This window comes from Colias eurytheme, chromosome 5 (assembly GCF_061535395.1).
Source record: "Colias eurytheme isolate Ceu_HAF_F1 chromosome 5, ilColEury1 Martin Lab GWU primary, whole genome shotgun sequence".
NCBI classification, from domain to species: domain Eukaryota; kingdom Metazoa; phylum Arthropoda; class Insecta; order Lepidoptera; family Pieridae; genus Colias; species Colias eurytheme.
This window is the reverse complement of record NC_142984.1, coordinates 9,235,142-9,258,280: the sequence shown is the minus strand read 5'-3', so window position 1 is coordinate 9,258,280 and position 23,139 is coordinate 9,235,142. Positions and strand designations below refer to the sequence as shown.

General features: G+C 33.6%; 3 protein-coding genes across 3 annotated transcripts in view; all 3 read right to left on the bottom strand.

Annotated features, from left to right (window-relative positions):
- Positions 1-368: 368 nt before the first annotated feature.
- On the bottom strand, positions 369-4,024 carry LOC149908595 (heat shock protein 68-like). The gene is made up of 6 exons (XM_090102344.1): positions 3,854-4,024; positions 1,951-2,832; positions 1,557-1,826; positions 1,296-1,397; positions 938-1,165; positions 369-614 (listed from the first exon to the last, which is right to left on the bottom strand). The coding sequence occupies exons 1-6, from the start codon at positions 4,022-4,024 to the stop codon at positions 369-371; spliced, it is 1,899 nt and encodes a 632-aa protein (XP_089958470.1).
- Positions 4,025-6,268: 2,244 nt separating this feature from the next.
- Positions 6,269-6,594, bottom strand: LOC149908594 (small lysine-rich protein 1). Its single transcript, XM_090102319.1, has one exon. The coding sequence runs from the start codon at positions 6,553-6,555 to the stop codon at positions 6,313-6,315; it is 243 nt and encodes an 80-aa protein (XP_089958445.1). The 5' UTR covers positions 6,556-6,594; the 3' UTR covers positions 6,269-6,312.
- Positions 6,595-8,458: 1,864 nt separating this feature from the next.
- The window catches only part of LOC149908593 (putative 2-oxoadipate dehydrogenase complex component E1 homolog), a 38,246-nt gene continuing 23,565 nt past the window's right edge, over positions 8,459-23,139 (bottom strand). The window contains exons 13-20 of the mRNA XM_090102060.1: positions 19,622-19,724; positions 15,198-15,355; positions 13,775-13,931; positions 12,487-12,689; positions 11,606-11,726; positions 10,742-10,930; positions 9,152-9,237; positions 8,459-8,604 (exon numbers count right to left, since the gene is read on the bottom strand). Coding sequence (XP_089958186.1) covers positions 8,494-8,604; positions 9,152-9,237; positions 10,742-10,930; positions 11,606-11,726; positions 12,487-12,689; positions 13,775-13,931; positions 15,198-15,355; positions 19,622-19,724 — 1,128 coding nt within the window. The 3' untranslated portion in view covers positions 8,459-8,493. The remainder of the gene's footprint in view (positions 8,605-9,151; positions 9,238-10,741; positions 10,931-11,605; positions 11,727-12,486; positions 12,690-13,774; positions 13,932-15,197; positions 15,356-19,621; positions 19,725-23,139) is intronic.

Here is a 23,139-nt window from a genome sequence, read left to right as displayed (position 1 = left end):
AATGTTCTGATTCTATGTGTATGACTGTAACACTTTCATGATTGGACTCACACACATACTGATTTAGAATTTTGATCAAAACAGTTCATGACACGGCTATCATGTGCCGTTTCTTATAAATCATCTAAAGTGTTGAAATGGGTAAGAAAGTCTTTACTTATGGTTTTGTCCATTGGTAAAATTGCTAAAATAACTTGTTAAAAAGTTGATTGAAAGAGCTTGTGTTTGGTTAGCATTTATTTATTTTAAAATACATTAAAAAAAAATTAAAAAAATTGTACAAAGTTCTCATTGGTTGTTATAATTTTGAGAGCACCTTTACCACCATCTAGTTTTTTTTGAAATATTTGGTCTAAAAACTCGTTGTTCTAATCAATCTCTTCGACTCTGGGTCCCGTAGACCTCGCAGATCTCGTACAGCTGGGTCCTCCCACAACGCCATGTAGCTTCATCATGGCTGATTGGCAGACAGCTTGTGCTTTCTTCAATTGTTCTTGTAACTCTGTAGTTGATGCCTCTGGATGACTCTCCAGCCATTGCAATTGGTTTGAGCATTCCGTCATTACTTCTGTCTTCTCGCTGTCTGTTAGACGATTTCCAGCTGTTTCTACGGCCTGTAAAATAATTATGTATTTATTTAACAATGTTGCGTATGCCAGATATTAAAAATTTGGCGAAGTTTGTTGTCCGAATTGCCACTCGGCAAAAAAGTTACTGCAATCCGCCGTATTGTGACAAAACTTAAATGTATTTGAAAAAATTAAAAGTATAGAAAAATCTCGATCATGGGGCGAGATTTAAACGCCTGCGTCGTTCTCCGAACCGCAACGACCAGTGACCAATCAAAAATTTACACTTAAGCCTTTAAATGCTATAAAACTGAATATAAAAAAATATTTATGTTGTCCTGTGTCCATATACCCTCTAATCAACTTACAGCTTTACAACCAAACAGATAGCTTTCCAGTTGATTACGAATTTCCACTCGGTTCCTTATTGCTTCATCTTCCGCCTTGTATTTCTCAGCATCGTGCAGCATTTTTTCAATATCGGTTTTGTTAAGGCGTCCCTTGTCATTGGAAATGGTGATACGTTCTGTGCGGCCGGTGCTTCGGTCTTCCGCGCTTACATTTAGGATCCCGTTTGCGTCGATATCAAATGTGACCTGAAGAAATTTTATGGTTGTTTTTATATTATTTGCTTACTTCGCTGTTATAACATTTTATCTGTAAAAACTGATTTTAATTCATTAATGTTTTTATACACTACAACATTATGTAAAATAATGTTCTTACTTCGATTTGTGGTACTCCTCTAGGTGCTGGCGGTATACCAGTAAGGTTGAATGTACCTAAAAGATTATTGTCTCGCGTCATGACTCGTTCTCCTTCATATACCTATGGAGAAAAGAAATCAAATGAATTTAATGGTATTATTTTTTTCAGCTCGATATACTCATTCTTTGTTTTGATTAAGTAATCAAAAGAGCAATTATTATTTTCTGTAAAAAAGTGTAATAAAAGGAAAAAAATAAGACTTTGCTCAGGAAAGCTTACCTGTATCGTGACTGCCGGTTGGTTATCAGCATAAGTCGAGAATGTCTTTTTCTGAGCTATCGGTATCCTAGTATTCCTTTCAACTAATTTGGTCATCACCCCTCCAGCGGTCTCTATACCTAAAGATAGTGGTGTAACATCCACAAGTAATACTTCTTGTAGACGTTCATCTTTCGATCCGGTAAGAATGGCTGCTTGAACTGCTGCTCCATAAGCTACTGCTTCATCCGGATTTATGGATAGATTCAAGGTTTTTCCGCCGAAAAAGTCCTTGAAATATGAAAAAGATGAAATATGTTAAGATGAAATAAAATTATGAAAATGAAGAATCTAACCATTGTTTATTTGCAAATAATATTCCAATTGGCGTTTCATAAAATAACTAAAGAGTTACCTGTAATAATCTTTGTATTTTAGGTATTCGAGTAGAACCTCCAACCATGACCACATCGTGTATTTCTCTCGTGTGAAGTCCAGCATCTTTCAGGGCTCTCTCAACAGGCCCTAATGTTTGTTTGAATAAATCTGAACAAAGTTCTTCAAATCGAGCTCTAGATATTTTCGAATAAAAATCGATGCCCTCGTGAAGAGCATCTACTTCTATGGTAGCTTCAGTACTAGACGACAGGGTTCGTTTTGCTCTTTCGCATGCTGTTCTCAAACGCCTCACTGCTTTGGGGTTCTCTTTTATATTCTTTTTGTATTTGCGGTCGAATTCAGCACTAAAATGATCAACCATTCGGTTATCAAAATCTTCCCCGCCTAAATGTGTGTCCCCAGCGGTTGATCTAACTTCGAAAAGAGATCCTTCAGATATTTGTAAAATAGACACATCGAATGTTCCTCCACCTAGATCGAATATTAGTACGTCCTTTTCGCCTTTAAGATTTTTGTCCAGGCCGTAAGCGAGTGCGGCTGCTGTTGGCTCATTTATAATTCTGTGAACATTTATACCAGCAATGACACCGGCGTCTTTAGTGGCTTGGCGTTGAGAATCGTTGAAATAAGCAGGCACAGTAATCACTGCGTCCTTAACTGTTCCTCCGAGATATGTGGATGCAATATCTTTCATTTTTGTTAAAACCATTGAAGATATTTCTTCCGCAGAAAATCTTTTCTTCTCTTTCTTATATTCAACGACGATCTTTGGTTTGCCACCGTCAGAAATAACTTCAAATGGCCAATGCTTTAAGTCTTGTTGAACGGTTGGATCATCAAATTTACGGCCAATTAGTCGTTTTGCATCGAACACTGTATTTTTCGGATTCATGGCTATCTATGTTAGTGAATAAACATATTTTAGTATACGTTTCTTATTTATATTTGAATTTATTATTATAAGCAGTGAATTAAACATACATATACAACTACTAAAGGTCAATTCTATAAGTATAGGTAAGTGAAAATATACGACAATTTTCAGATAATTAACCTTTCAAACCTTGAAGCCACATACTAGTAGAAGTTTGTAAATTATATCTAAACTAGCGACCCGCCCCGGCTTCGCACGGGTGCAATGCTGATACTAAATACACTACAGAAAAACTGTGAACGTTGTATATAAAAAACATAGCGGCCCGCTTCGGCTTCGCACGGGTATAAAATAGATATAGCCGGGTGGCCGGCCGGTACCGCCGCAAACGCTACGTCCCGCAATTTTTAAATCTGTAATATCTTCGAAAATATTCACTTAAATCATACGGTGTAAAGGGCCATATAGATCTATATTAAATGAACAATGTATTCAAGGTATTTAATTGGTTAAGGATTAATGCTGTATTGGTTAAAATCGCATCGAAAATTAGCCATTATTTGTCGTAAAAAGTAAATGACAAAAAAAAGTTATTGTGGGTCAGCCATAAGAGATAGACATATACCATCGCGGACTTTTCTGTAGACCTTTTCAATGTGTATAATACTTAGTACATTATTTTGATAAAACTCGTAGGGTTCAGCCTGCGTTTTCAAAAAAATGTAATTTTTTACGACATCACATTAGAAACCTCGAAAATAACAGTACTTCTCCACTATTTAATGGATGTTATTATACATATAAACCTACCTCTTGAATCACTCTATCTATTAAAAAAACCGCATCAAAATCCGTTGCGTAGTTTCAAAGATTTAAGCGTACAAAGGGACATAGGGACATAGGGACAGGGAAAGCGACTTTGTTTTATACTATGTAGTGATTAGATCTATTAATATGGACGTCGTTACTTAAAATAATTTATTTAATATAGTTATTTATTAGAACTTTTATATTATATAATTTTATAATTCTAGTGAGTCTATACCTGATTCTTTGCAGCATCGCCAATAAACCTTTCAGTTTCAGTAAAGGCAACGTAAGACGGTGTGATTCTGTTCCCTTGGTCGTTTGCTATTATTTCAACTTTGCCATGCTGGAACACTCCGACGCAAGAGTATGTTGTACCCAAATCGATTCCGACCGCTGGCACTCCCATGGTTAGCGTTGACTAAAACTTAAGAAATTATGTAGGTACATATACCTTCCTCGGGAACTACGCTATATTTTGATCAAAACATAACCTAAATCGATGCAGTAGTTTTTTGTTTAGCGATTCATAGCCACAAAACAATGGTTTTGCCCATTCAATAAGCTTCGCTACTATAATAGATCGTATCCTTCGGGTTGCACATCCATAAAGAGAAATTTCTAGAATAGGTTTCGTATCTCGGTGTGTTGGGTAAAAGTAACGAGAGACGATATCGTTCAAGTGAAAATCGTTCCGCAAATGGATACCAACTATAAGAATCTGGTTTACTAGTTATGTATTGAAGATGCGTTTACAGAATTTAAATGTTGGATTGATGATATACAAAACATAAACAAAATGCCATTGCTATTTCTGCATAAATTTTCTGGTTTGGTAAGATTAAGATTAATTTTTATGTTTGCTATTTCATCACAAGAGCCTATTAGAGACACAATAAAGCTTTGCTAACCGTGGATAGGTTTGCATCAAATCTATATACTAAAACGCAAAATGTAACAATGGTACAAATGATATATGCTGCTTATATCATTCGAAAGTTATGACAAAGCCAATAACCAATAAAACATTTTCTCTGTACAGAATCTTACACAAGTACGTATTAAGAATCCTTGAATGAAGTTTCTGTAACTGCAGTAACTTGTGCGATAAGAGCTCTTTGTGGAAATATCATGAAATTTTCTGGGTCGTATTATTTTACTGCGACAAAACTAAGTCAAGAACTCGATCAACAGTTCCACAATTTTATATTGGTTCAGCTAATAAACACTTGCTACTTACTTATTGAGTTCTCAATACAGCTGGATAAATTTATACATTTTGTTAGCATTGGTTTGGTTGAAATGGAAGCTGTAGAGCTGCTTGGTTGATTTAAACTACATATTTTTAATTTTCTTCTAAATTATTTGATATAGTATTAATGATTTTCTCAAAGCATGTTAACTACATATATGCATAAAAGAAATAAAAAGTAAACAAAGTTACAGTGATGAAGTGACTTGATAAATGACATAATATATTTTTTAAATCAAAAACTCATTTGTATAATAATGCCTTTTTGAATACCACTTGAATACCTAACAATAAAAAATTATCTAAGTTTACATAGGCAGGCCAAATCAGGAAATCTATACATCTATACATATATACAAATATTATAAAGAGGAAAGGTTTGATTTTTTGTTTGTTTGTTTGTTTGTATGAATTGAATAGGCTCCGAAACTACTTGGCAGACTTGAAAAATTCTTTCACTGTTGGAAAGCTACATCATTTCTGAGTGACATAGGCTAGGTTTTATCCCGGAAATCCCACGGGAACGGGAACTATGCGGGTTTTTTTTTGAAAACGCGGGCGAAGCCGCAGGCGGAAAGCTAGTATTAAATAATTACAATTACGTCGAATCTTTCTCTCTAGGTAGGGAATATGTTTTATTATCTATACTAATATTATAAAGAGGAAAGGTTTGTAATTATGTATGTATGTATGGTTTTCACGCATAAACTACTGGACCGATTTTGATGAAATTTGGCACAGACAATCTTTAGATACTGAGAAATAATATAGGCTACCTTTTATTGCGAAATATATACCACGGGCGAAGCCGGGGCGGACCGCTAGTAATATATAATCGTGTTAATGTACCTACTACCTAAGCACTATGATAAAGAGTAAACACATTTTCTTGGTTCAGCAAATCGCATAAATCGTAAACTGTAGGCGATCGGTCTCAAATGGTAGAAGGGCTCTCAGGCTGAGTGCCTTCCGTTGTGAGCTTATTGCTTCGGCCTTTCGATAAGTAAATAGCCTACATTAATTGCTATTTGTTGGAAAAGCGTGTTATCGTTAAAACATTGATGCAGATTGTATTATGTAACTTACGAAAATAATAATTATTTGTAGTAATTGAAGTAACTAAAAATTATTTGTGGTAAAGTAGAGTGTTTAGATAATTAGTACTAAAACTATGTATCTATTGATTTTGATATTTTCTGTTTTAAGTATGAACAACAATTCGGTTAAGGTCTAATATACTTCATTTTCATTTAAAAATAATAAAATTTCTCCTTAAAAGATCCGTTCCTCATTAAAAGATCCGTGTACTTATATGGAAATCTATAAACGAGATTTGAAAAATAAACCTGATAAGAATTGGTAACACAAATAAAGGGAGTAAAATAAAACCTCTTTCCGTGCTAAAATTTTATTTTCTACTCATCCTACAACAAATAAAATAAAACTTATCGTTTACCCTTCTTCTTCTTTTTATTAAAATCAGGTGGATGGAATCCTCTTGCTTGTAACAATTCCTGGACATTATGGCAAGCGTAGTACACGTTATCCATGGCTGCGTCAGTTAGCATGTCCACATTACATCTGCCTTTTGCTTTGCCTTTCTTAACTCTTACTCCACCTTTTTTGCCTTTTTTCTTATCACCACCTTCCTCTTTTTCTTTTTTCTTGCCTTTTCCTTTACCAGCCATGTTTATTTGATACTTGGTTGCTCTTGGTTGATACTTTGATAGTGTTGTTAGGGATTATTGATTCAACTGTTTGCTTAGTTCTTAGATTACAAAATAAAAGACAGATGGAGCGATGCCGAACTAAACCGAATGATTTATCGTCATTTCCATAAAGCTATGTGTGCTGTCATTTCGCCGTTGCACTGTACGAACACGGTGCTTCTGTGTGCGTGTTATGTTACCAGATAATGAAAAATTTCCCAAATTTTTGCCCGACTACGGAAGAAAGAGTGTTATGTTTTTCGAGTGTAGGTATGTATGTATAATATTTCTTTGACATGCCCTGCAGTATAAACTGTTGGATCGATTTTGAGTTGTGACTTGTGAGGTGTCATTGCAATCATCTGAATTATGAAGGTAGCTGTGGTGGTAGTGACGTAGGCTACATAAATTATTAGCAGTCATGTTTTAATTTTTATTTTAATATAAATTCGGGTTTTTGATATTATTTTATAATATTGTAAAAATTATTTTGTTACATAAAGCACCTATCTACTAAAGTTATACATGGACAAAATAATTTTATTCAATTTTTATTAAATAAATTACATTAAATTTATTAAATAAATTACATTAAAAAAAGTTTTTATTTTTCAAAACATATGAATGCGAATAGCGGTAGTTTTTAGTCGAGAATGCGGGACATTTTATTTTCATCATATCCATCATTGAGTTCACATGAATTAAATCGCAAGCGAAAACGACGCTTTTTATAAAAGTAACAAAAAAAATGTATAATGCTTTATAAAATAATCTTTTATTGCACTATACAAATAATCACATTCACGATCGAAAAATCCAACAGCACTACCCCGAATATCTTTTAACCATTTTACCCCTAAGAATGGCAAATTCATTTTCAAAATACTGGCAGCACACGTTGAAGTTTTGAATTCCTTCGTATTTGTAAAATTATTATTTGTATACAAAATTAAATAAGCCAAATAATCTACAGAAAATCTGTAAAACGATGTTTTATCTTTTTGTTTGTTTTCGGGAACAAGTTTTACAGCGTTTTAATATCACAAGACAGCATTTTTTTACTAAAATATCAAACCCCTTTTGACGTATTGCATGACACTAGAATCGCTATAGCACTAGCGGAGGAACGTATTCGTTTTTGATTTCGTATTTTCTTTGACAAGGGCGATGAATGATTGACATGCTCCATCTGTATTTTATTTTGTAATCTAAGGCTTAGTTACTAATTTGTTACTAATGCATAAATAGTGAATGTTATCGTTGATGTCACAGGTTGATGTAAACTATCTATCTTTGGAATTGTTCCATACAAAAATGTATAGTGATGTGTCGCTAAATTCGGTAAAAAATTAAATTGGTTTATATGTTTAGCAAGCTCGGTTTGATAGCTCGATTTGAATAGTTTTCAGTTCAGACTTCGATAATTGTGTACCTAATAAAAAAATTATATTATGTTAAATTCTCAATTCAATCCTAAATGTCGATATTTAATTTTATAATCTCTTTAAAGCTCTTTAAGTATTTTTTTATTGAAAGTAGGATAGCTAGGGTGGGTTTCATTTCATATCGAACAAAACACATGAAAAATTGAGACACTAAGGGCAGAGTGGATTAAATAATGATTAAAAGAGACAAGCTTTGCTAAATATATTTTATTTAAAAAATAATGATTACAGCTTATACGCTACATATTTTAAATGCGTTTGAGGTTTGAAAACCCTTTATGAAATTATGACAAATTTTTCAATAAACATTTCGTGGTTGTTTTAAAAAATAAAAATTGAAGAATATACACAAGTTATAATACAAATTCATTTACAAATTAAAAATCAAAATTTCTCAAAGCACCAATTTCGTTTATACAAAAATTACATTATTTCAATTGCAAACATTCCTTAATTAAAATGAACATAATAACTATTTGATATTAAATAAGGGATCTTGTATAATATGTTCTACTTCAGCGCGATGTAACACGGGAGTTCCCACTGCGGGGGTAGCGGCTTCACTGCGACCGGAGTAAATAAGCTGAAAAAAATAAATACATTAAAGATTTTTTTATATAGCTAGTTTAAAAAACAAGGTATTTAAAATAGATCAACATTAGATAATCAGAGATAGAGTATGATATTATATTACTATAATCTCTTCCAGGGAACCCACTGTGTGAACAGTGGGTTGCCTGGAAGAGATCACTCTTAAATTATAAGGCCGTCCACCTGTGCTGGTTTAGTATGTAGGTAATAAGTTTTAAGTATCAGTTTGTATGCCAGCACAGCTACTATACTATATTATACAGGGTGTAATCGTTAAGTGTGCACAGGCGATTATTCCGTAACTATTACAGTTAACAAAAAACTTTAAACTGATATCGAAAGTATGTAAGTACTTAACCTAATGAGTAAAATGGCCATAATAAATTTTTAAAAATAAAACGATTAACGATTACACCCTGTATATTATATTATAACTGCAGATTGCTGATAAAAATACTAAACAATAAATCTAATTAAAATTGCTAGAGCAAGTTATTAGTTATATGTCATATACAATTATAAACATATTTAAATCTTACCTTTTTGCCTAAAAGATTTTCGAAGCGAGGCTTAATGAAGGACCAAGCGCCCATGTTTCTGTGCTCCTCTTGACTCCAAATGAATTCTGAAATTATTTAATATTATCAACATATTTCAATTACTTTTTATGAATTCCTTCTTATTGAGGAATTCAGAGAATAAAGTTAATTGATCAAAAATATATATATTTATGATATTTTGTTGTCTTCTGTTTCTGAATTAATTTCGATACTAGAGGGATAAATTAGAGGTAAGTTCTGATTTTTGTTAATCGAGTCAATTTTGATATTGTATCTATGTGTTTGATCAAACAGAATCGTCGAAAATATCATCATTTTTAGATTTGGTCTTGAATATTACACGTAACATCTAATAGAAGATTGGTAATTTTGCTTTATACCCACCCTAACGTTCAGAAATGTAAAAGCGAGTAGGTACATAGAGGTTACGGAAACGAGGCGGGAAATAACGGCCACCGTGCGACCAGACTATAGAGCAATCTAACTGGGTTATTGGGAATGTGGACTAATAGTGTTGAACGTCTTGCTAGTTACCTATATTTTGTGAGGTTTTTCTTCTTATTATATGTTTAGTTTTATTAGATATAGATAAACGTTGCATCGACGTTGATCATAATGAAATTACTGGTATATGCTTATACACATACAATAACTAACTACTAATAACTTAACAAATATACACTTAACGTACATGTTAAGTTGTACTTATGTACTTACATGTTAAGTTTTATTAGATTATTTTCAAATCTTGTATCGAAGCTAGTCTTCATCAAATACCTAGTTATGCTTCTAATTGTTTTTAATAAATTCTTAGATGTATATTTTTTAACATATCTAATGTCTGTTAAAAAGTATACAGTCCTTCTTTCTATAGGTACTACGGTACTACATAAATTATTACATACTCATCGCACGTAAAACGCTTCAAGATAGAACAACCCAAAAAATAAAATGATGACTATGACCATAATTAATGCCCTTAACATATAGTTTTATAATTTATAGCATTCAGCTTTATAAATGAGAAATTTTTAAAGATTATAAAAATTCGATCAGGCCCGCTATGGCTGCTACGGCGAAAGACGCGGGTTCGGATCCTGGATTTAAAAATTGCTCATACTTAATCAATTAACTATAACTGCCTCCTTGGTACAGTGGTTGACGCTTGAGCGTAGCACCGAGGGGTCTGGGTTCGATTCCCGGTGGAGACGAAGAAAAAAAAATGTCTCGGTCTGGTAGGACACAGAAGGCTGATCTACTTGTCCCTAAAGAAAATCGATCAGTGAAACAGATGTATAATGCATCTGCCCCTTACCCCACTAGGGGACATGGGACTTCACTTTAATTAACTATAAAATTTTCTAAAATAATCTGAAACTTCCCTGAAAAAATTGTATTAATTGAACAATAATAAAAAACACGGAAAGAAGGCGGCCTTATCACTTAAGAGTGATCTCTTGTGATAAGGCCGCCTTCTGTGCTGGACTAGTTATAAGTTTTAATTTTAAGGGTTTATTTGTATGCCAGCACAATAAAGTGTAAATAAATAAATAAATAAATAACACTTACTTCTAGCATTAGCATATTTCGCAAGTTCCACCTGCAAGCCCTGCACGGGGAAGGGACACAAACCCTCCACTCGTATAATGGCCACATCTTCTATTTTGTTCTGAAGTCTTTGTTTATGTAACTCATAGTAATGTTTCCCGCTAACAAGTATAACGCGTTTTACGCGAAGTGGCTCTGCGTAAGTATCACCTGGAGGAATAGAAAACAATAATATAAAGAGAGAATAAAAGAAATAGGTAGTTCAAAAGATTTCGGGAAAGTTCTGGAACTTTCTAGAACGTTATTTTAGGTTTGTTACATAGAAATGCGTTTATTTATTACAAAGGTTACCCAACAATTATTTACACTAATTAAAGACATACAAAGAGAATACAATTTAACATATCAAGTGCAACAATTAATTATAGGCTAACACAACATATGCCTTTAAAAAAACGGTTATGGACATTAAAAATAACGTATACACATAAAATAACGTTTGACAATTTTCAAGTAAATCTATTTAGATTTTTTTCGTTCGCTTTCATGTGGGCATAAAGATAAGAGAGAAATGTTGTGGGTAATATTGTGTTTCTAATGTGTGTCTGTTATAACTGTATCTACTGGCAACGTATAATCACAGTGTAATTGAATGTGTGAATAATTTTATAGCACATTGAAAGCAAAATCTGCAGAAATATAAAGTGCTTGTGAGAGTTGAAAAAAATTGTCCGTAAAAAATCAAACATTGTTGCAAATAAGAAAAAAAATTGGTGTACTTTGTAGATTTGGGGTAGCAACTGTAAGTGTAACGTAATGATAAATAATAAAGAAAACAAAAAGGTAAATAATAATTTAAAAATAAATAAATGAGAAATATCTCACCAATAACGGGTCTAAAGAATGTTCCTGGAGCGAAGTCTGAGAGCGAACTCACAGCGTCCGCAGACCGCAGGAGAATCTTCGGCGACGCTACTACTAAGGGTTTGCGGTAATTTCTGACTACCTGTAATAAAATATTTTTGTAGGTTTGAATGTTTTGAAGTTTAGATTATTTTCGCAAAAATAATACTTTTCTTTCCTCTTTTGGTTTTAAAGCTGAAATATCCAGCATAAGAATTATTTTAGAGACTTTTTTTTAAAGTTCTCTGGATTACCTATTGAGAATAAATTCCTTAATGAGCGGAATTAGAAAAAAAGAAACGAAGTTTTTCTGAACCATTTTCTCTATTGGTATGTGTACATGTCTAGTTATAGAATGTAACCATTTAAATTTATAAAATCATAAACTTACCTGTCTTCTCAACAATTTGAACAACTGTTTCAGAATATTTGGGCTCATTACGCATACAAACCTGTCCAGACCTAATTTTTTTGCACCATTTCCATGGTACCTACCTGTCTCCTCAACAAGTGGAAGTACTGTGCTGGTGTGGTGGGATTAACCACTTGCATGTTCACAGCCTACGAAGATATTAATTAATGCCTTTTTGTCCTATTTTTAATCGGGAGATGTCTCTGAACTATCAGTGACAGTATCATGTCTGAAGCGGCACCGTCGTAAAGAGAATTAGTACTTTTACCATCGCTATTTACATTTTTATAGAATTTTCATCAAACCTACCTGTTTTCTCAACATGAAGAAGAAGTTTCCAGCATGTTTGGGCTTACCACGCGTATGGACCTGTCCAGATCTAGTTTTCCTGTACTTTTTATTACCTTAATTGCATAACCTAAACCTACATGTCGATTAGCTGGAAACTTACCTGTCTCCTCAACAAGTGGAAGTACTGTGCTGGTGTAGTGGGATTCACCACTTGCATGTTCACAGCCTCCGAGTCGGGAGATGTCTCTGAACTATCAGTGAGTTGGAGGAACCGTTCGAGTCTACACGAGGAGTGATCTGACGCGGCACCGTCGTAGCCGTGAGGGAGGAGGATTACTAGACCGTTGCTGCGGACCCATTTAGCTATGTGGGAGGGCGAATTTTAATAAATACGTGTACATTTAATAAACATGGATAGTGAACATGCTTAGGTAATATTGAAGTGAAAGGATTTGGCAAAATTTTAATAAATTTATGTCTATTGGAAACCAATATACAATGTCGTGGTAATTAAGATTTTGAAAATTTTGTACTGATTGTCTGGTTTCAAGATTTTAAACGAGTAATTTATTTTGATGTAGGAGGAAGTTAAAAAAAATATGGTATGAGAATGAAATACCCTGCTTACAAAAAAAAAAGTAATTGAGCATTCTGCTGTAAACAAATTAATATTTTTTTTTTATGTGAGGCAAGTATTTAATTACGTAAAAATATTCGTGGAGTAATTTTCTTGCCAAATAAGGAATCTTATTAAATAGACAATATTTCGCGCGTAAAAGAAGGAAAATGTAAAAACTAAAAAGCCATTTATTTGAACGACGTCAATTGGGTCGGATGGTTTAACATAAAATATTCAGTCGAGTTTTCATCAATTAACCTAGCTGATTATAAAATCTGAAGCATCATTAACAAAGTTATGAAATCAAAAAGGTTTATTTAACAGAATATCAAAGAGAAAATTCATAAATTTTTGAAGTGAAACTTCTTTGAGCGCGTCGAGAGTAAAATTTCAAGATCACGTCATGGCAATACCGTCACGTAATGGAGTAAGGCGACGATTTTGGTATATTTAAACCTTGCCAAAAAAGTTTCACTTCTGACAGGTGTGCTCGGCACGCACGCTCTTTTATATTTATGTTTTAATATACTAAAAGGTCTTGTGAATACTTGGTTTAACTCGTGATTTATAACTTTGTGCTTTGAGTTCAGGTAATAATCTAAGTTGCACTTATCTCAATCAGTTAGACTGCGAGCGGCGAGTAATTAGAGCTATGAATATACAAGGCGTGCTACTTTTGGGTAAGATATTAGTAATAACAGAGATTGAATATAGTATAGTACAATAATTACTGTAATTCATAAGTTAATTTATTTTGGAATATCTTCAATAGACAGACTCAAAAAATACCGTATAAAATTAAGTAAAAAATCTCGTTTAGTCTACTTACTCTCTCCAGAAGCGACGAAAGTATCAACAATAATTTGGGCGCCATTGTAAAAGTCCCCAAACTGCGCTTCCCATATACAAAGGTTGTCTGGATTGTCATACGCCATGCCGTATTCGAAACCTAATACTGCTTCTTCTGAGAGGATCGAGTTTGCTACCTAAAGAAAAAATCTATATTTCAGTATGTAATAAAATACTGAAAAAGTTGAGTCAATAAGTAGTGGTTCCTAAGAATTCATATAAACTATAATTGATTGATTTACATACTTCCTAACATTTCGAAATAAAGAAAGAGATAAGTGTCATCATGCGAACACTCTCTTTCTTTATTAGGGTTCTGTACCGAAATGTTAAACGGGAACCTATTACTGAAACTTCGCTGTCTGTTCATTTGTCCGTCTGTCATCAGGACGCGTGATAATTAGACAAATTTTAAAGAAAATTGATTTCTGTTGCCGCTCTTAAAATAAAAAGTAAAAATAAGAACAAAATAAATAAACGCACGTCTCTAAAGGCTTTTATGAAAAAATTGCCATGTATGTAATCAATGAATTACAAATTCGATGAAGTATTAGCATAATGTTGCTAATGTTGTTAATCTTCAACTTATGCCTAACCGAAACTGTTTACACAGTTAAACCAAACATGTTACGTACTACTAAGCCTAAAGCTAATAAATAATAAATATGCAAGCTACGTTATCGAAAACAAACCGCCATCTCGTCAGAGCAATTTGTGTTCGAAAAAATTGGGAACTTTGAACACCCTATAAATAATGCATAAGGAACAAAGTTTGCGTCGTAAATAAGAATTTTAGGGACAAAACATATTGTTTTATTTATCTAGAACTAGAATTGGGTAATTTAGTATTCAAGGTATGTGAGAGCTTAATAAATATTAACTAAGCGCTTTGAAGCAAACTATTGTGAGCAATCTAGCTCTTGTTTTAAAAGCAATTTCAATTTCTGGTTTCCTAAACTAGAGTAGAGTACGAGTGTATTTTGTATTCATTGGCACGTTTTCTAGACAATATGTCTCTTGATAGATATTAAGCTTAAGTGTCGTTAGGTTCTTCTTAATTATGAGATAAAGTTCCGGTTGAAATTTTAAACCGTCATTAATTTGTTGACAAGTAAAAGTTTGTTGGCCTTGTGCTATTTTCTTGCAGATTATTGTGAAAAAAGAAGCATAACATGCAGTTAAATATATCTCATTACAAAAATTGATGACAGTTCTTTAACGAGATAGATCCTATGATCTGCTCTACCCATGAAAAATTTAACATATTCCACGAACTGAAAGTACTCAAAACAAATTTGATTTTAAATTTCCCTGGGAAAAATTATACATATTAAACACTTTCGACTAGCGGCATGTAGAATCAAAAAATTGGCCAACACTGGGCCACATTGGGCCAACCTTACCTCCAAGAACCCCTTCTGGTCCTCCCGTATGTGGTTCAATGGTATGTGCATGTTCTCGTTTTGTTGGTCCACGAGCATCACATGTCGGTGCGAGAATGTTCCACGACCAACGTCCTCACCGCTGATACGGACGTGACGACCTTCTAAGAGGAGCGAGCCTGTTTGGGACAGGGTTTATGTGTATACGATTTACATTAAAAAAATACCTAACTAATAGTAAAAACAAAAATAAACAAAACAATAAGGAAATCACTCGACTAAAAAGTTTTGATTATCGACATTATCGGATTCATTTTTATTTCTATGTCTATACTTTTAGGGTGCGTTCAAAATATTATTGTTATTTGAGGGTACTTTAGAAACGTATCTTTTCAAAACAATTATTAGATATATGCCCTTGATTGGTGTTTTGGATGCGACAATCTGATACATTATTTGGGTAATTAATAAAGTCTTGGGGTTGCAAAGTCTGCCAAATAACTTTTCCATTGGCACGAATCCACGATCACGATCAGAGCATCTACGAAATCAAAGAAGTCATAATTTGTTTTATTTTTCATTGAGATGTGTGTCTTGGTTCAAATTAATACACTGCTAATATCTTCGACAATTTTCTTAAGTTTTTGAATTTATTATGAGACGGCAAACGAAATGGATTAAAACACCGGTTACCATAAGGAACCATGATAATGAAGAATTAATTCAGGAAAACGCAACAGAAACTCCGTAAGGGTAATTAATAAAGTCTTGAGGTTGCAGACTTCCAAATACCTTTTCCTTTGGCACGAACTGCGGTCAGAGCATCTTCGAAATCATAGAAGTCGTGAATTTTGTTTTATTTTTCATTGAAAGTTCTACTTGATGGTGAAATTGGTCGCAACGCATAGATATGTGTCCCTTAATAGTATGAATATGAATTTTGGCGGCAAATCACTATTAAGACGTTTTCTGCATTGTTGACAAACATATAAATTCCCCAAAAATTATAATTTCACTGCTTTTCTTTTTCTTAAGTTTTTGAATTTAATATGAGGCGGCAAACGAAATGGATTAAAACACCGGTTACCATAAGGAACCATGATAACGAAGAATTAATTCAGCAAAACGCAACAGAAACTCCGTAAGGGCAATTGTCTTGGGGTTGCAAAGACTTCCAAATAACTTTTCCATTGGCACGAACTGCGGTCAGAGTATCTACGAAATCAAAAAAGTCATAATTTGTTTTATTTTTAATTGAAAGTTCTACTTGATGGTGAAATTGGTCCCAACAGTGATCGCAACGCATAGATGTGTGTCCTGGTTTAAAATAGTATAATATGAATTTTAGCGGCAATTCACTATTAAGACGTTTTCTGCATCGTTGACAAATATATAAATTGCCCGAAAATTATAACTTCACTGCTAATATCTTCGAAAATGTTCTTAAGTTTTTGAATTTATTATGAGACGGCAAACGAAATGGATTAAAATACCGGTTACCGTAAGGAACCATGATAACGAAGAATAATATATACGACTCGCATAGTCCACACTCCTCATTACCGAGACGAGCAAACGGTACGTTCATAGCCTTCAAGTGCGTTCTATACATTTCGTAACTAATTTTTATGTCAGGGTGCTTCGCTATATAAAATTTTAATACATAAAACTAATGTATATTTCATTAGGCAAATACCGCCTATTTGGAGCATGCTCACGACCTCATTATTATCGTCGAGGTGGTCGAGGCAGCTAGAGAGAATTTTGTCGTTGGTTTTTTTGAAACCTAACGTGGTCAAAAAATTAAACTTTACACACAGATGCTAAAGTGCCATCGGTTTTCGGTAGAGTAAAGCTCCTTTTCGGATTTCTTATTGGTGCCGAGGTGTTCTTTCTTTTTGGAATAGCAACAGTATAGTGTGATCTTATGAAGACCCTCTTTTCAATACTGGTTGTGTACTCTCTCACGTTCATGAGTACTGAAAATAACATTTCTTACGGCATTTGTTGTCACAGCCAGTTTTAATTTTATAATTATTTTGCTGTACACAATGCTTACTCCAACTTTCGTTCCTTAAGGCTTGTATTATATTTACGTCGTTTAGGTGGTAGATTGTTTGATATGGTAACTTGTTGCGGAGTAATATGTGTTATATCGGATACACTAAAGCTCGCTAGTGTCTCGTCGTTTTTGTATAGATTTATTGCGTCGTTTTTGTATGATTTGTAAAGAGTGTCTTCTTAAAAGTTTTTTGGTACGCTTTCTTGTGCATTTGAATCTGTTTGATTCTAATTCATCTTCTGTATCGTCGCTTTTATGATCACATGCCATAGGTTCGTAATCTTTATCTTTGACAGAGTCATCAGAATCGTAATCGCCATCATTATATTTTAAAGGGGATAGCGTTAAATCCTGTTTATCTTCGGACAAAGTTTCTTTACAATATAATATCTGATCAGGTTGGTGGGTTGATTGAAATATTATAGGACTATCAACGATTGGCATAGATTCCTTACAAAACAATATTCCTGTTTCTTGCTGATTTTCTTTTTCATCGGTATTGGTATCGTGCACAGTCCTATCAACTGGCAACGCTTCTATACAAAATTGACCTTGTGTGGTGAAGGTGGTAAAATATACGATGCAGATGATGTTTTCAAAGTTTTAATAAGACTAGTTAGGTTATGGAAATGATGTGAGGTTGCTGTGGTTTGTGGCTCACAAAAATTTTGGAAAGATTCAGATGTCATCAATGATATTTTATATATAGATACGTTATATGCTGGCAATATGGCGAAAAAAAATTGCTTAACATGCAGTGGCAGGCACGCACAAATACAAGTTTCATTCAACTTAATTAATTACATTGACAGACTGTATAAGAGAGATAGCTATAATAAAATGATATAAACAAAGAAGGCAAAGATAGTTTGTCACTTCCGCGCAGGTGTAAGCAAACGTCATAAGAATTCACCAATAATTAACATGTATTCATAGTATGATTCATTCTTTTGTTTCTTACGTGATGACATAATTTCATGCATTTCTTTGGTGTTAGCGGTTTCAGGAAATTCTTTTTGGAGTAAGTCGTAACTTTTAAATGTTTTTTCGCTCTTCAACTATAATTCCGCCGTACCTACTATCTATCGATCTTCGGACAAAAAATAATTTTTGTTGCGGCGTCCAGTTGAAAATCTCGCTATTGTCCTCTAAATCCTGTGCCCATTTGGTTGATGACACCAACTTATCGTCTCTAAACTTGGTTATGCCGTCGAGGAAAAGCGCGGACATCGTGGTATGTTCAGCACCCGTCGTTTTTACTTCCGTCATCGTGATAATTACTTCTTAAAGCAAACAATGTATCGTCGTCGTTGTCTTCTTGCCGTGTATACGTCGTAAAATAGTGCAAAACACACCGCGTCGTGTCGTCTTCTTATAATGGCGCGTGAGCACGTGGCTGGCACAATCGTAGTTCGTCTTCTTGCTGACTATAAATCTTCTTGAACATCCCGGACGAGCTCCCAAGATTGTGGGATTGAAATAAATGAATGGTTGTTTGCTAGTAAATACGTCTTTAATTTAGACATGCGCAAAACAGTACGTCAAATAGTAATGCAACATCACGCATCTCTTCCACGGAAGTGATATTACTCCGTAACATCACACATTACCCGATCGATTTTTAATGAAATGATGACATTAATAATATTATAATGTTTATATCTGAGGTTTATATTATATTAATGGTGAAATGTGAAGTATTACAGATCATATTGAAAAATAGCAATAATAACTGCAATACTTATTAGTTATTACATATCGTAAAATTACAATTTAAGTAAATATTTAAAAAATGTAGTTGATTTTCCTTCATACTTGGCCACGTACTTTATGTTGTTTGTTAATAATTATAATGAACGCAAGCAAATGTAAAACAAAATAAAAAAAAGTGAGTGATGCGAGTGATGTTTGTAACTGATGCGTAATGCGTGATGTTGCATTACGTGTCAAAGTGATGTTACTTTTGTACTATTACACGCATTACCTACCCATGTCTACTTTAATTACTTTAAAAATTTTAACTTTATTCCGCACGCACACTTCGTCTTACATCCGCCGCCATAATCCCTTTCCTCTCTCTCGCACACCTCATACCTCTCTTTCATCTGTTACCGTTCCGTTTCCCACAATCATTTTAATTTTTAATTTATAAAAAAGCAGAAAATACAAGTATTTCAATAGTGTGAGATCATTGAAAAGCATCGCGTGCGAGAACAATGGGGAGCAAATTCTTATTTGCGCGAACGTGATAAATTTTCTAGCAAAAAAATAAAAAGAGAAATTTTGCTGCTATAAGTAGTGGACTAAATACGTGCTGTATCTTTGAATTATTTTACTGGCAAAAACTATTTACTAAAATATTAATGAGTATTCATTGACATACCAAAGGCCATAGCTTCTGCAGTTGCCCAGTCGATGTCTTTTCCTGAAGCTATCTTATTCAGTCGGTTTTTCACATGAGTTTTTGCAAGATGTGGATGAATATTCTGAAATTATAAAAAAACATGCATGTCTATAATGTGTAATATTTAAAAATAGTTTTTAATCTACTATTTTATTGAATATCTCCGTTCAAGCTTTCGTTTGAAATCAAGAAAGTATTAGACTAAAGTATCAATCACATTTGTAGCAGCTTTTATAACCTTTGAATATGTCCTGTTTAGCGCATCAAAATGAATTTTTTTTAAATCTATCAAAGACTAATAGCAAATATCGAAACTGTCTCTAAGTATAAAATTTTAAATTACTACAAACTTTTATTCATAAAATAGCAAAAAATTCTCGCTAAAATCCTAATAAAATAGTTGGTTAATGATATCAAGCTGTGCTATTAAGCTGTAGCAAAGGAAAATCTTGCCAAGGTTTTTGTAGATTCTTATTTCTCATTTTAATTCCTTCAAAGAAAGTCCAGATTTACGTAACGACATTTTCATCACGGCCATTAATCCGTCGCGACTTGGATTTGTATAGGGCGTCAGCTTTAGCTCTGTGACTTTAATAACGTCGACATTCCTCAAACATTTTAGTTAGAAGTTATGTTAGGGAACATTTTCATGGCTGTCGTGTGTCGTACGAAAGGTTTTTTGTCGTAGAAGTGAATAATTCGTCAAGCGAGTGCGTACAATATTTATTTTATTCTGGTTTGTTTTTGTTCTCAGACTTTGATAGATATCAAAAGTAGGAAACGCTCGCAAAATTTGCTTTACCGGAAAAAACTATTAGTAAAGCGCTATGTGTCAGCCTGAACGTGATATTTCTTTATCGGAAGCTGTTTTGTTTGGAAAATTACCTATGACTTTAACGGAAAATAGTCTTAACCTTAGAGTTGCAATACAGGTTCCTTCTATTTTTCCCTTACTGATTACACATTTCTTCAGTGCTGCAAATTTTTTATTCGATGATGTCATTTTTTGTATGTAATTTCAAATTGTGTAAGTCATCATCATTTGTAGTAGGATTTTGGTTTGGCCTACATTTGGGTACTCGTCGGTAAAAGCATAAATAAAGGGAACGTTTGACGTTACGACTAAATGTATGTGGATGAAAATTGTTCACACTCATTGTAATTATTCTCCATACATGTAAACCGTGCATTAGGGAATACAAAATGAAATTTTATGCACATCATACAGGCGTGCGTGAGTTTGTATTTTTATCGTGCGACTAAAGACTCATTCCGGTTTCTCTCAAATATTTTAAAATTTCTAATATTTATTATCCTAATGCAGGAGGAGACAAGTCCTACAAACCAAAATCATTAAAAGATTCTTGAGATATAAGTGCTGTAACTAACTAGGTAGACATTTTTCAATATTTGAGATGATGATCATCATATTTAGTAATTTGATCATCGCAATATTGAAAAAAACCTTAATTTAGACATCATTACTAACTTTAAAATACTTAAAGTTGAAACAAAAAGACTGCTAAATTAGTCTACTTGACATAAAAGAAACGGAAATGCAAGTAAACTTGTCTACAGAAAACGAATGTCTCGGCTAGGTGACGTGGAAACCATTACAGTGTCTATCGAGACAGAATGATCGTCTTAGCATCGAGGCGCTTTGAAATTGCGAAGCCTTTATTATTATTTGTTACATTTATATTACGAGTGATTATCGGACTTGGTTTCATTTCTATTCTTTATTTTATTTTTAGATACATAATATATTCCTTACAGCTATTTGTATTACAATATTTATAATTAACTTTAACAAACCAATACGCCAATAAAAAGGAATACCTACCAATAATAAGACAATTGCGTGACACTAACATTTTGTGTAGAAGTTTGTTTGTACAATTATGCTTTTGGGGTGCTTTATTGCTGTAAAACGGTTGTTTCTACGGTACTGTATACTGCTAAATACATTCATCGATTAAATATTTCTTGTATATTATCGACTAGCTGTGCCCTGGGGTTTTACCCGCAGTGCTGTTGGTTTTAGCGTGATGATATATAACCTATAGCCATCCTCGATAAATGGGCTATCTAACAACGAAAGAATTTTTCAAATCGGCCCAGTAGTTCCTGAGTTCTGAGTTCAAACAAACAAACTCTTCAGCTTTATAATATTAGTAAAGATATTATTACTCTTTGTATAAACCAAACATTGGCTAGCTAGTAAAAAAGATATAAGTAGCTGAAAACAATGTACGACTGTCGTAATAATTCAGTTGAGGCATTTCTGATACAGCGAATTGTTTCCTGCAATTTGGCGTTGCTGTGCGGTGAGCAAACTAATTTATATAGCTTTGAAATTGGAGAAAATGCGGTTCTCTAGTAAACATCCGAATAAGGTAAGTTCCTTTGTATAAAATAAATATTTAAGCTGCAGTCACGTGATAGACAGTTTCCTTTTCCCCGAGTTTTCAGAGCAAAAATACTGAGATGATATCTTTATTTTCGTAATAAATGCTACAAAATTTAATTTTAAGTTGCGGGTATTTGTAAAATATATTATTCTAATATAGGAACGACATGGCCATGGCCATATACAAAAACGAAATACGGTATTAACTATAATTAGTGATCCATTTGATAGTACGGACTGAATTCGTGATAATATGCAGTTAGCACTGTACAGTGGAATTCGTTTGATGATTATATGAACCAAAGTGTTAAATTAGGAGTATACCTAAATTCAGAATACCAATGCTGTAATGTTTGCAAATTAGAACAAGGTGTCAGATATTTACAGTTTTCATTACAATGATCAGTTTTAGTATCCATCAAACATTTGCCCCTTTCATATCCCTTTATATCTGAAGCGCTTTAAGATTTTATACGTTACATCTTTCTTTTAAAACACATTTCGATATTTATATTTTTGGTTTTATGGCATTCAAATGCTTTATAAATATAAATTTATAAAGAATAGAAAAAATTCGACCACGAGGCGGGACTCGAACCCGCATCCTTCGCGCCATTCCGGGGCGGATGCCTTACCAACTCAGCCACTCGTGACCCGCCAGAGCAATCGAATTTATTCTATTCTTTCAGTTTTATGTGTCTGAATATGTGTCCGGAATGGCGCGAAGGATGCGGGTTCGAGTCCCGCCTCGTGATCTAATTTTTTCTATTCTTTATAAATTTATACACATTTCGATAGTTAAATATACCTTCTCTTTTTAGACATTTTTCTTGATATTCAGTCCTGGGGCTATCAATATCAATGATGCTCGTCTAAATAGCCAATTACAGTTAGCTAGAGTGGTCATCTTTGGTGAAATTTTAGTTAAGTCGGCCAGTTAAGGCAATAAAGGCAGCACTCAGAACTGAATGCAAGCTTTTGCATACATACATAGCTCCTGTAGGTTTACTATAAAATAATATAACTAGCTACGCCCGCCTATTATATGAAAATTGCAATGTTAATGTAGCTCTATTTAAAAAAAAAT